The sequence below is a fragment of the Panthera onca genome, chromosome F1 (genome assembly GCF_046562875.1).
Source record: "Panthera onca isolate mPanOnc1 chromosome F1, mPanOnc1 haplotype 2, whole genome shotgun sequence".
NCBI classification, from domain to species: Eukaryota; Metazoa; Chordata; class Mammalia; order Carnivora; family Felidae; genus Panthera; species Panthera onca.
The window spans coordinates 69926796-69940376 of NC_138355.1; the positions used below are offsets into that span (position 1 = coordinate 69926796).

Sequence of the window (13581 nt, forward strand, 5' to 3'; positions counted from 1 at the left end):
AGAGGGGGCGGGGGAGGTAGCCTCGGCTCTCCCAAGCCCCCTCCCTCCCCACAGGGGCTGACAGGACAGGGGGCCCTGTTGCAATCTGGGCGGTCATCCTCTGCTGGGCACAGGGTCTCCCCATAGCACTCCCGTCCCAGCCAGCAATGGGGGGGCGCCGCAGCAGGAGGAGGAAGCCGATGGGCTGGGGCATAGTGGGGCCCTAGGGGCAGGGATGGGTCCCAGGGAGCGCCTGTGCCTCAGTGGCCCTCTTCGTTCCTCCCCTTCCCCTCAGCTCCGTGCTTGGCCTCCTTCCCCAGCCAAACTCAGGGCCTCCAAACACAGTGAGGATAAAGCCTGTTCCAGGGTCAGGCCCCAGGAACCTCTCCCCAGTGGCTGGCTCCCTAGGTCCCAACGGGCTTGGTCTTGAGGGAGAGGTCCGTGGACAGACAGGCCCGGCTCCCACCAGAAGCCTGGAGGGAGGGCAGGACAGGGCCACGGGGTCCCAGCTCTTCCGGGAGGGGAGAGGCCCTCCGGTCTGCTGCAGGGGTGGTGTCTCTGATGCGTGAGATCGGAAAGCCCTAGAACCAGCCTGACATATAGTGGGGACTAAGAACTGGGAAGCAGTGTCTCCCAGAACGGTGAGGAACAGAGCAGAAGCAGACAGGAAGGCAGGAAGGCAGGAAGGCCGTCAGGCTGCAGGAAGGACGTGGGATCCGTGGAGGGTGGAGGGTGGAGGGTGCAGGGTGGAGGCTGGGAGGCCACAGAGGCCTGTGCTGGGTCTGGAGCGCCCTCTGGTGGCCAGAAGACCTCAGGCGGCCGAGGCGCGGCCTGCTTTCCCTGTTCTCTGCAGCCCCTCTCCTGAGACTCTGGGGGGGGCGGGGTGGGAGTGGGGGAAGAAGGGGTTCCTGGGTGCTGGCTGCTTCCAGCTTCTGAAGACTCGGTGGCAAAGAAGTCCCTGTTTGCCTTCGTTCAGAGACCGCCCAAGTCAGGATGGGAGTGGCGGCCGTTCAGCAGGAAGACCTCTCCAGCCCGATTTTCTGGGAGAGAACGAGCTGCCTGTCCCTGCCGGCAGGCAAGCCCAGGCTGGGCACCCACCTCGTAGAAGCTGGCATCCTAGAGGGGGCTCCGTGGGCCCAGGGGGACAGGACCTTGCTGGCACTGAGGTCCTCCCCACCCGAGTCTCCAACATGGTGCGTTAGAGCGAGAGAGCGAGAGACGAGCTCCCCACATTCCCAGCGCACAAAAACAAGGCGTCTGAATCCTTGGTGCCAGTGGTGTTTATCACCAGGTCAGCCGGGCTGGCGCACACCTCTCTGTGACCGTGTGGCCTTGGGCGGTGGGCTGGCAGTGGGTTGGGCACCTCGCTCACGGGCCACGGGGTGGGGCTGGGGGTGCTGAGGGGTCTCCCCCCGCCGGGTGCAGCAGGCTCCCCCATACCCCCACCTTCCGCGGCCCTGTCCCCAGTGCCAGCTTCGTTCCTGCAGCAGGAGAATGGACCCAGAAAAGACCTTCCCTGCGGTCACCATCTTCTAAAAGGAGAGTGTCCTCTCATGGGCTGGAAGCAAGTTAGGCCCGGGTGTCTGTCTCCTCTGCCCTCAGAGATCCCTGGGCTTCGTCCTCGCGTTCCCCAGGCACCTGGAAGGTTGGGGGGGGGAGCAGGTGAAGGGGAAGCTCCAGGGGGTTGGAGACCGGAGCTGGGGGGAGGGTGTCCCCCAGCAGAGAAGAGCCAGCCAAGAAGGAAAGAGGCAGGTGGGATCATAGGAGGTGCGGCAGGGTGGGAGCTTTGGAGGATGAGATGGCCATCGGTCCAAGGGGCTGGGGACACGCTCACCTCCCAGTAAATCCGGTCCTCGTAGCACTGGGAGTCTGGAGGGGGGTCCAGGAAGGGCAGCCTCAGCAGGAGCCCTGGTGGTGGGAGGGGAGGGTGGGTGGGGCTCCTGGCACTCCTGTGGGGGAGGTGGCCACCCCAGGCCCGAAGGCACGGGGGGGGGGGGGGGGGGGCTGAGCGGCCTGACACGCCTGTCCCAGACGAACTGCAGCTGTATTTGGGGAGCCCCTACTGTAGCCAGGCCCCCACGGGTGCTCGTCACCACAGCAGCTCTGCTGGGCGCGACCCTCACGGTACAGTGAAGGCAGCGAGCCTCAGAGAAGTCCTGGGCACCTCACTCGTTCGGACAGTTGGCAATGGGCCGGATCGTGATTCTGTCCCGAACACGGCTCCTGAGCTTCCTGGGGCCCCCAGTCCGGGAGGGGTGCTGCACGAGTTTATTGAGCAAATAAGTAAATAAACGAGGGGACGGAATCGAACCAGTTCGAGAATGAAAATCTCAAGATGATACTGAATCAGAAGGAGTAAAGCCAGACATCAGGGAGGACTGTCTGATGGGCATCGGCGGGCAGTCGGTCTCTGTGGAGGTTTGGTGTTCCGGCCCTCCCTGCCCCTGCCTCTGCTCCAGGACCTGCCCCTGCCCCTGCCCCTGCCCCTGCCCGGGAAAGACTGCTCAGCTTCCCCCTTCAGGGCCTCAGCCTGAGGTCGGGCTGCCCTCTGGTGGGTAGAATAAGCAGTACAGGGAAGCCAGAAAACTGGAGAGGGACCTCACTCTGCCCCTAGCCCACTCCCCATCTTCTCTTAGCCCCAGGAGGGAGCAAGTACCCACTTCTGGGGAAGGTTACCCTTGAATTCTGCAACCACACCCCCCACCCCCAGCCAAGGTCACTCACCTCCAAGGCCCCCGCCCACAGAGGCAAACGTCAGTGTGACAAGCAGCCCGAAGAGTTGGTACATGGCCTGAGACGTGGCGGAGCGCTGGCCCTCGGCTACGAGCGGAAACACACTGCCTAGGCTGCAGGGAGAGGAGGTCGGGGGGAGACAGGGCTCCTCAGTGCGTCACGCAGCGGCCAAAAGGGCCTCGCGGGAGCCTGGGACACCCACACACTTTTCAAGACTCAGTTTAGGATCACTTTTGCTTGCTCTGTCCTCTGACCCCTGACGGTGCAAGAATTGAGCCTAAGGGTCATTACATCCTTCTGTCGTTATTCACGAATGAATGCATGAAAATAGACACAGCTTTTTGTGCTGGTCCACAGGAGGAGGAAGAGAGTGAGGGAGGTCACCCCAGGGGGGTAATGACCTGGGTGAGGGTCAGGGGTGGGGAGGACTCACCCATCTCCATAAGCTTCGTGGGTGGCCAGCTGGGCCACAAGGACCCCCAGGAGGGCTCCCAGGACCCCAGGCATCCCGTGGAGGTTGTGGACGCCACACGTGTCTTGGAGTTTGAATTTCGCCTCGAGGACGGGCTGGAGGATGGGACACCAATAATGAGTCCTGTGCACCACCCCCCCGCCAGGCTGCTGGAGACACGGGGGAACAGGTGCTGGGGGACCCCCTGTTCTGCCCGGGGCCCGAGAAGCATCTATACCGTGAAGAACTTGTACCCCAGCGTGGAGACCGTCCCAGCCAGGAAGCCGGCTGCCAGGGCCCCAAAGGGCGTCAGCATCATTTCACCTGATGTCCCCACTACGACCCCTCCGGCCAGCGCTGCGTTCTGGATGTGAACCTGGGGAAGCACAGGGGAGCGGGGCATCGGGGGCCGGTCCAGGTCGACGCCCCCATCCAACCCCACCCCGTCCACCGCAGTGGCATCTAGGGCTTCTGGAAGTCCCTCTGCCGTCTGATCGCAAACTCTCCTGCTGTTGTGTGGTCGCCTCTTGCCCCTGCCCCGTGCCTGAGCCCTGTCCTGTTCCCCTGCAGACCGGGCCTCGCAGGGTCTCGGCCCCTTCCTCCCCCCGCCCGTCCCTCTGCCCCCCCAGCGCCCTCTCCCGCACCATGTCCAGCCGGCCGTGCTCCCCGACGAGGGCTGACAAGGCAAAGGTGCTGAGGGTGCTCGCGGTCAGGGAGTAGTACGTGTTCAGGGTTGTTCGGTGCTGCCCATCCCCCAGCATCGTGGGCGCAGAGTTGAAGCTGGGCCAGAAGGTCCACAGGAAGATGGTCCCTAAATGACGGGCAGGCCGGCAGAGTGAGAGGAAGCAAGTAGCCCCTGGGTAGCCTGGGTGTCCTCGCTCACAAAGCGGGGGCCAGAGCACCTCCAGAGCGCGGGCCGTGCGTGGTGGCTCGGAAGGAGCGGGCAGCCCAGGCCTAGCAGCCACTGGGTGGTGCACAGCCAAGGGCCGGCTACCAAAGGGCACGGACACAGAGCCACTCGACTGAGAACCACAGACGGTTCAGATCGGGGTATTTTTAAGCATCAGAAAAGGAAAGAAAAACAGGCAAAGGGCCCTGCATGTCAGGCACTGAACTGAGCTCGGTATTTGCATCAGGGAAACAATATGCTTTAAAACCTCAACCGCCTCCTGGAGACCTGGGCCCTGCAAGGTGCAGGTGAGGCCTCCGCCTCCCGGGCACCTGATGGGCTCTCCCGGCCAGTCCTGGAGGGTGGGGAGGGGCAGAGGGACAAGGTGAGGGGAAGGCTGGGGACCCTGTAGGCTCGGGCCACCAAGGCAAGGAGGCTTGAGGGACTGCCCCTCGTCCTGAGCGGTCTCAGGGTGCGTTGTGACTTCTCCCTGCAACCCCGCAGTCTGCTGTGGAACCCGGCACGCTCACACGTGTGTCCTCAGAGGGCAGAGCAGGGGGACCCAGGAAGAGGCAGGGCTCCCTGCCTGGAAGGAGGGGACAGAGGAGAGCTGGTGTGTCAGGCTCCCGGGGAAGCACGCCTTCTTGGGGAAGCCCCTGGACTTCTAGCCAAAGCATCCACCTCATTTCACAACAATCACAGAGGTGAGCAATACAAATACAATACAAAGCCAGCCTCTCTTTTTAGCGTGGGAAGAGGCATGGACCCACGGCAAAAGAAGGTATCAATCTCCTTTCCTGCCTCATTTGCGAAGGCAGAGAGAGGAGCTGAGGCCAAGGTAGAGGTAGGTGCTTGGAGGAAACAGGTGGTGGTGATGGTGCTCGAAGGTCAGACCCTACGGCACCCAGGGCTGACCCGCTACCTCTCCCCCTGCTCCTGGGCGTGCAGGGGCCTCTGGGAAATCGCCTGGGAGGCATGTGAAGGGCAGAGTCTTGGAGGCAGCAGGTGGAGAGACTGCAGGGGGGCAAGACCTTGCTGTCCCAGGCTGGCCTGGCTTCTGAAGGGGGAAGGGGGCGGCCCCAGAGTTTTAAGCAGGGATCCGTGCAGTCAGACTCGATTTAGAAAGGCCCCCGGGAATGGGTCTGGGGCAGGCGCGTACTCCGGGGCTGAGTTCTAAGAACCTGTCAAAGAAACTGTTGGGAATGATGAGCCCAGATCCCGGGCTCTCGCCAGGGACTTCCCAGCAGGGACCCCAAGGACCGTAGGCGGCCCGACATCTTGCCCGGGGTCCTCCCTGGCCCCCCACCCCGGCCCACCCCGGCAGACCTCACCAATCATGGCAAAGAGGTCCGAATGGTAGACGGAGCCCAGACGATGCTGGCTCTTCTCCAGCTGGGGCCTGTAGAGGACCCGGGACAGGACCAGCCCGAAGTAGGCCCCAAAGGTGTGGATGGTCATGGACCCTCCTGCATCCTTCACCTGGGGAGGGGACGCGGAGGTGGGCGGCCGGCCCTCTGCGCCCCCCGCCCCCCCCACTGACCCGTGCTCTCCCTGCCCGGGGCCTGGCCCTGGCCCTCGCCACCCCTCACCCCTGCCCCACCCGACTCACCCCCAGGAGACTAAGGAGCACAAACTCGTTGACACCAAATAGCAGCACCTCCAGCAGGGCCATGAGCAGCAGCTGGGCCGGCCCCGTCTTGCCCAGGACGGCACCGAAGGAGATGAGCACGGCAGCGGCACAGAAGTCCGCGTTGATCATGCTGGGGACCGGGGGTGTGATGCAAGGGTGAGAGGGGTGGGGAGGGCAGCCCCACGGCCGGGGCGGGGTGTGGGGGGTGGGGAAGGGGTCTCGACGCAGCCTGGGGAGGTTCTGTGCCGCGGACCGCACGGCCCGCGAGGGGTGCAAGAACCAGATCCCGAGCCCTGCCCTGGGGGTGGCCGTGCGGACGGGCAGGGCGCTGGACGCGAGTCTACTGCGGGTCAGGCAGCAGACGGGAGGCAGGCCCGGGGCTGGAGGGCTGGCTCCCCCGGGGGCAGGGGATGGGGCGGGGAGGGGGGAGCGGGGAGGCCGCCGCTGCCCACCTCTGCACGCCAACATGGATGTGGCCGCCGTGCAAGGAGTGAAAGAAGCCCTGGATGAGTGTGGACCACTGCAGGGCAAAGGCGGCCAGGAGGAAGGTGAAGCCGACGCTGCTGAAGCCGTACCGCTGCAGGAAGGCCATGAGGAAGCCAAAGCCCACACACACCATGACGTGCACGTCCTGGAAACCTGCGGGGGCATCCGGGCCGCTCGGCTACCGCCGTCCAAGCAGCCGTCCGGCCGGTGCCCCTGGTTCTCGCCAGCCAGGGCCGCCGCCTCCGGGCTGGAGCCGGGCCTGGGAAACTCCCCAGGCGTGGCGGGGCCCCCCAGCCTGGGGCGCCCGGGCAGAGCTGGCCGGCTGGGGGCAGCGGGACCCACGCCGGTCCCGCTGTCCCCGTGTCTCCCGCCCTGTCCTTGGGTCTCCTACAACAGACCGGCGGGACGTCCTGCCCGCGCTCCCTCCGGCTGCAGTCCCTGCCCCTCCGTGCTCAAAATCATCTTCTTCGGGCTCCTTTCAAGTTTCCCTTTCTGCTGGGAAGTCCTTCCTGATGTCTAACCTCCATCCCTCATACTTCAGAATCTATACCTCTCCGTTTTGAGGATTTTAAGGGTTTGGGGGTTTTTTTGTTATGTTTATTTTTGAGAGAGAAAGAAACAGTGCATGAGCAGGAGAGGGGCAGGGAAAGAGAGAGAGGGAGAGAGAGAGACAGAGAGAGAGAGGGAGAATCCAAAGCAGACTCCAGGCTCCAAGCTGTCAGCACAGAGTCTGATGTGGGGCTCGAACTCACGAACCGCGAGATCATGAGCTAAGCGGAAGTCAGACGCTTAACCAATTGAGCCGCCCAGGTGCCCCGAGAATTTTAAGGTTTTTAAAAATAATTTATGAAATAGCCTTAATTTTTTTATCAAAACTTTTTCTTTATTTTTAGAAAGGGAGAGAGAGTGAGCACACAAACTAGGAGAGGGGTAGAAGGAGAGAGAATCTTTTTTTTTTTTTAACATTTATTTATTTTTGAGAGAGAGAGACAGAGACAGAGAGACAGAGCATGAGCAGGGGAGGGGCAAAGAGAGAGGGAGACACAGAATCCGAAGCAGGATCCAGGCTCTGAGCTGTCAGCACAGAGCTGGATGCGGGGCTCGAACCCACGAACCGGGAGATCATGACCTGAGCAGAAGTCAGAAGTTTAACCGACTGAGCCACCCAGGAGTCCCGAGAGACAGAATCTTAAGCAGGCTCCACGCCCAGCACAAGGCCCAATGTGGGGCTCCATCCCATGATCCTGGGATCATGACCCGAGCCTAAATCAAGAGTCGGCCATTCAACCCACTGAGCCACCCAGACGCCCCTAATTTTGTCTTAAATAGCTTTAATTGTTAACAGAGATTACCTCCGGGAAAGGAGCCGAAGGGAGGCGCAGGGCTGCAGGGGCACAGCTGAGCCGCAAACCACGCCCCCTGGAGTTGCGCGCTAAGGCGGCTCTGGGAAGGGGGATTTCGCTTTTGCATTTGTTTCTTTCTATAATTTGAATATGTTAATTTTATAGATGCATTATTTGAAGTTTTTTGTGTGTCAGTGAGGTTTCTGGGCAGGGAGATTGGAGCCTTTCTGTTTGCTTTCTATTGTGTATGCATAAAAGACCAAGCTAATGCTCATACAAACGATACATAGTAATATTGAGAGTGAGACACATACAAATACCTGCTTCAGTATCAGTTTGTTCCACACGCCTCCCCGCCTCCCCCGATCTTGCAAAAAAGGCTTGAAACATAACCTAGTGTGACAATTCAGCCAGCGCATCTGGCCCTGTTCTCTCAGCCTCGGGTCTATGTATAGAGTAAGTCCATGCTCTGTCTTTGGCTTTAATTCAGAAATGCTGGAGAAAGAGTATCGTGAGTGCTGTCAGAAATCGGGCAGGGCAAATAAGTTATTGGGAAACAGGGTCAACTCTGACCCTAAATTCACTCCCCTTTTACAGCTCCACGTGAGAAATTTCTCTCGGAGCTTAATGCTAGCATGTGTCACTTCTCCCAGGGAACCCATCTGAGGTTTACTAAGAGCTCAGGCACCAGGCTCTGGGGAGGGTGCCGGCACCACAGCAGCCACACGCCTGCCCTCACGGAGCCTGGCGGGCAGACGGCAAAGAATCGGAGAATCACTCATGTGAGCCTTCCTTGCCTCTGATGAGAACATGTCACCGGCCGCATTTCCCTTTTCTTCTTGGCTGCCTGGAAGCTCAGAGCTACCCTGGCATCGCAACCGAAACAACTGGGGAGGCACTCCCAGTGTCCATTATCTCTATCCCGCCCTCCTGCTTTTATTTTTGCAGACTCATGTTCTTGTTGCACACACACACCTCAAATCTCTTGTAGAAAGGGGCAGATCATAAAGAAAAAGGTCATGGTGCCTTTTTTGTTTAATCTGAAGAAGCACCTAGCAAGCCAAAAATTTATTCTTGAACTTTAGAATGCCGTCAGTAATTTTGAGAGGACCAAACGTTTTTTGCCCTTTTTGTGCTGGGTACTGGCTGACAGGAGGTGAGTTTGCAAGCCCCTGGCAGAGGCTTGGGTGGGTACTGGGACTGCGGGTCGGCACCTCAGCTGCCGGCCCCAGCTGCCAAAGGGGGGTAAGGGTCTAAAGGTCCACTGGCTTTGCTCAGTGTCCCGACACTGTGCCATTTCTCCAGCCCTGGGCACTCCCAAATCACCCAGATCTCCCTTCCCTCAGATCCTAACACCCAACAGAAAAGGAGGAGGAGCACTTCTAACTCAGCCCGCGGCCTCAGTTCTTCGAGACCTCTCTGCCTGGCTTCTTTCCTCCTCGTGCCAACAGTAAAGGGGATGCCGCGTCTGTCCTTTTGTCCAAGGGCAGCAGGGTGGCAGAGGGGGCTGGGTGGCAGGGCTCCCTGTCCCGGACATGCACAACTGCTCCAGAGCTGGTCATAACTGGCAGTAACATTTACGTCTCCCACCCCGGGTTTGTTTGGCATCACAACTCAGTCCCTTGACCTTTCAAATGGAGGCTAAACATTAAGAAATCTCCTTCACTGGGGAGCATTCCACAGACTCTCCATTGGCTGTGGCCACCGACCATGCAGCCTCGGTTGAAGAGAAGACAACGGCCCTCTAGCGACGCCTACTGCCTCCCCAACCCCCCTGGCTAGCTCCCGAACAAGATAACACGGGGCAAGCGGACAGTTAAGGCTGGATTGTGTGACGGCTGACAAGCCATTTCGCCTCTGTGAGCCTCGGTTTCCTCATCTGTAAAGTGGGTCTATAAAACGTAAGGAGCAGAGAGTGGTGAGCTGAGGAGGCCCCCTCCCCCCTCCCCCCTCCCCCACCACACTCTACCCACCCCCGCCTTATGAGGGAGGTGGGCCACATTCTCCCAGAGGAGGTCACGGACCACTCTGGTCCCTGTCACGTCCCCCTTCCCTGCTTCTTCCAAGAAGATCCTGATTCCAGCTATCCTAAATCCCTCTCACCAAAAGTAAGGTCTCAGAGGTATGTGACCCAGGACCTGTCCACACTGTTTTCTTAGAACCCTTTCTCATGCTTGCTTCTGTGTCCCCTGTCACCCTGTCTTTTCTCCTCTTTCTTTCTTTCCATGACTTGCCTCGGGAGGCTTGTAGTGTGGGGAAAGGCCACAGCTGGGCAGCCAAGAGACCTGGCTAACTTGCTGTGTGCTCTTGGGCAGCCCCGTGGCCCCTCTGGCTCTCTCTCTCTCCACATCTGAGGGGCTCTGAGGGCCCTGCCTGCAGCGACGACAGACCGACCCCGGGAGCAGCCGTGTCCCGGGCACCAGCTGCGCTCCCTTTCATCTCCCGAACCAAAGGGCAGTGGCTACGCCTCCCTCTGACCCTGACCCCTTCCCTGGACACAAGGGCAGGGGAAGACCCGGCTCATCAAAGCCCCAGACTCCAGAGACCTCATGCTTCCCTCCACCCCAACCTTCCCCCACACCAGGGTCCCAAGTCCACGGGGATAGAAACCTAGGGCAGCGGAGAGGCAGGATCCCCACTCCCCTCCCCTTACCACAGCCCAGGGAGAGCTGAATGCCCAAGGAGAGCCCCCCCCCTGCAGCAGAGGGGCGACAGGTGGGGGCGTTGCGGGGAGACGAGCAGGGCGCGGAGGCTTGAGTGGGGCCCTTGGAAGAAGCAAACGGAGGACGTGGCAGGCAGCCAGGTCACACCGTGGACAAGAGCTTGCTTCCCTCAGCCTCTGGGCTATTCCCTCTCAACTCCCTGGCTCTCTGGGCAAATGCAGGACCCGGGGGCCTGCTGTCCCAGCTCCCGGGGCTCACCTTGTGCAGACAGGGCTGAGGTGGAACACAAGAGGGAGGAGCTGGAGCCCCTCTGCTGAGGACAGCTGGGGGGCTGGGGGTCGAGCATTTCTTGCTCGGGCCCAAGCCTGCATCTCACTCCCTGTGTCCTCAGCACTGTGTTGGAGTTGGGACTGGGAGACGGTCGGTTGGGGACAGCCTGCTGCCAGCTCGGTATAGGAAAAGCAGGGTAATAACAGCCTGGGATTTTATAGGAGACTCTCACACTGTAGGTCTTGTTGGAATGTGCATCCTTCAGACTGAAGCATCCTTCTCCCCATTGCCCAGATGGGAAAAACTGAGGCTGACATAAGCCCTACCCAAGCCGTGGTGATGAAATGAGGAGCTGTAGTATCCTGGGTCCCAGCTGCTCAGGGCCTGAGTACCAAGGTAGGCCCCCAACCTCAGAGGGAGAGCCTAAGGTCCCCCAGCAGGCGGCAGGGGCTCGGCCCTCTCCTTCCTGGGCCTCACCAGCAGACAGGAGAGCTGTGTTGCTTGGGATGTCTGAGTCCTAGTTCCTTCTCTGCCACTTACCCGATGGGCGATCGTGAGCAAGTCACAAGCGTTCTGAGCCTCAGCTTCCTCCCCTATGAAATGGGCCAATGACCCTGCCATGCTTCCTGCTCAGAGCTGGGGGCAGCTGCTCTGGGCTGTGGTGGGTGGTTGTGTGATCCTCTCTCAGACTCTGGAAGGGCCAGTTTTGAGTGACTGGGGCAGGAATGCCTGAGCCCCACCCGCCTTGGCTGCCTTCATAGCTGATACCTGCACTACCACTCCTGCACAGCCCTCCCTACCTCCCCTGCCCAGGAGGACTGTCTTTGCCGTGATCAGGGTGGAGCCCCTAGGAAAGGCAGTCGCCCTACGAAGCCCAATGAGGCCAACTGGGGGGGTGAGACAAAGGAAGCAATTAAAGCTCAGATCTGGGCTTGAGTCCCAGCTCCCTCGATTCTGACAGCTCGAACCTTAACCAGCCACTTCGAGTCTCAGTTTCCCCATCTTTGTCTGCCTGATAGACGAGATGAGACCTGGGACACCGCGGACACCAGCGACAGGGTGTTATTATAAATCTGGGGCACCTTCCTCTCAAAGCCAGAGGGTTGCTCTCCTAGGAGTAAACGTGGACACCCAAGACACCGCGGAGCCTGGGCTCTTCGCTCCCCGCGCCCTCACCCGCACTCACTTGGGTAGCGAAAGTAAAATTCATTGTCCGAGCTACTGCGGTTGCCCGAGTGCCAGACGGCGGCGTCGGTTTCGGGGTTGTAGCGGACAAAGACCGCAAAGAGGATGGCGGTGGCGCCCTGGAGGAGGAGGCACAGCAGGGGCAGCTGCAGTCGCCGGCCCGCGGCGCGGCGGGGAGACCCGGCCATGGACGAGGGCTTCGATTCCCTGGCTCCGTCCGGCTCCGGCTCCGGGCGCGCGGGACACACGCCCCCGGGCGGGGTCGGCAGGTTCCACCGGCGCCAGGGCCCGCCCACCGGCGCCAGGGCCCGCCCACCGGCGCCAGGGCCCGCCCACCGGCGCCAGGGCCCGCCCACCGGCGCCAGGGCCCGCCCACGCCGAGGCTCAACCCCCCCAGCCCCTCAGCCCCGCGCAGCTGGGAGCCTCAACCCGGTCCCGAGGGTGTGGAACAGGGGCGCCGAGGGCGTGGGCCCATGGCCTGAGGCGGGGCAAGAGCCGGCGGAGAGGGGGCGTCCGGACCCCCTTGTCCTGTCTCCCTTCACCTGGCTGCCCTGGCTGTCTTCGGGTTGGGACAGGTCCGTGGAAATGGCCCTGGAAAGTCTCCCTGTGTTCTGCCCTGATGGGGCACAACCGAGGGACCCGGGGTGGCGGGGTTGGGGAAAGGAGAGGCCCCCTCCCCCTCAAACGTAGTGTTAGTTTACAGAATGTGTCCCAAGAAATAAGAGGCTCTTTAAGACCCCCGGCCTGGCCGTCCAGCGTAAACACCAGAGACAGAGAGTTGAGCGGTTACTCAATCTTTTCCCAAGCCAGATGCAAAACGGAGGTGCCGTCCAGGCATCGATGATTAACCTGACTGGGGGGAGGGGGGTTCTGAGCCCCTCACCTCGCCCCAAGCCTCCTGAGCCTCCCAGCTGGGTCGGCACCCCAGCCAAGCAGCAGCTGGCCACGCTGACAGCTAGGTTCCCTGCACACTTGCACGGGGATAAGGGGCCCGGGGCAGCCTGAACAGCTAGATGGAGGAGGGTCTTCTCCCCCAGGAGTCAGGAGCCACTGGTAACACAAGCAAGGCCTACATCCACGGAGGGGGTGGGGGTCCTGGGAGACAGTAAGGAGACAGACTCACTGACATCTACTGTGAGCCAGGCTTTGGAGATGAACCACACAACCCCTCCCTCCAGGAGCCACCGTCCTGTGGGGAGACAGACACCTGGGAGGAAACTGAACGCCCACCGGAGTGAATGTGTGACCCTAGCAGTTGCAGAGGCCCTAGGGGCCCAGGAGGAGAGCCCACTGTGGTGAGGGTGAGCGCAGGCACAGACGTGGAGAACTGCTTCCTGGGAGGTATGTCTGCAGGTAGTCTAGAAGGACCGCCTAGAAATGGGGCAAGTGAAGAAGAAAGAGGGGATATTTCTAGAAGGGACCTGTGGAGACAGAAGCCTGGCCCTGTGAGTGTCCAGTGTGTTCAGGGACTGGAGCTGGGGGTGGGGAGTCTAGAAAGGCCTCAAAGGCCCTGCTGAGGCACGCGGCCTCTACCCCGTGGGGGCCGGGGGGCTGGAGGACTCTCACAGGGGGGTGACCCCACTGCTATGAGTTCTGACACCTGCGTGCCACAGGGGCTTCAAGGAAGAAAAGCCGAAGGCCGGTCTCTGTGGAGCTGGTGGAAGGGGAGGCTCTCCGTCCACCCTGCTGCCCAGCCCAGTCTGAGGGGGCTACTGTGTGGGAGGGGCTTGTCTGTGTTAGCAAAGGAGTCCCGGACCCCTGCCGTTCCCAGAAGACGTGGTCTAGGCTCAGAGGGGCCAGCCTCTCCCCCAGAGCAGATTCGAAGTGAGCTCCTCCTGGGAATGGCGCTTGCCGGGTCTCACGAAGGGGCGGGGGGTGGGGGGTGATGGTGGAATCCCTGACCCTCCTCCTTGCTTCCCCGGCTGCTCTTTCTGCAGCCCCTCCCCTCCTCC

General features: G+C 61.2%; 1 protein-coding gene across 1 annotated transcript; it reads right to left on the reverse strand.

Annotated features, from left to right (window-relative positions):
• Positions 1–1247: 1247 nt before the first annotated feature.
• RHBG (Rh family B glycoprotein) lies at positions 1248–11914 on the reverse strand. The gene is made up of 10 exons (XM_078440866.1): positions 11631–11914; positions 6135–6321; positions 5662–5812; positions 5384–5531; positions 3808–3974; positions 3402–3539; positions 3146–3279; positions 2704–2825; positions 1814–1887; positions 1248–1617 (listed from the first exon to the last, which is right to left on the reverse strand). Exons 1-10 carry the CDS (start codon positions 11815–11817, stop codon positions 1549–1551), a joined length of 1377 nt encoding a protein of 458 aa, XP_078296992.1. The 5' UTR covers positions 11818–11914; the 3' UTR covers positions 1248–1548.
• Between the last annotated feature and the right edge of the window lie 1667 nt (positions 11915–13581).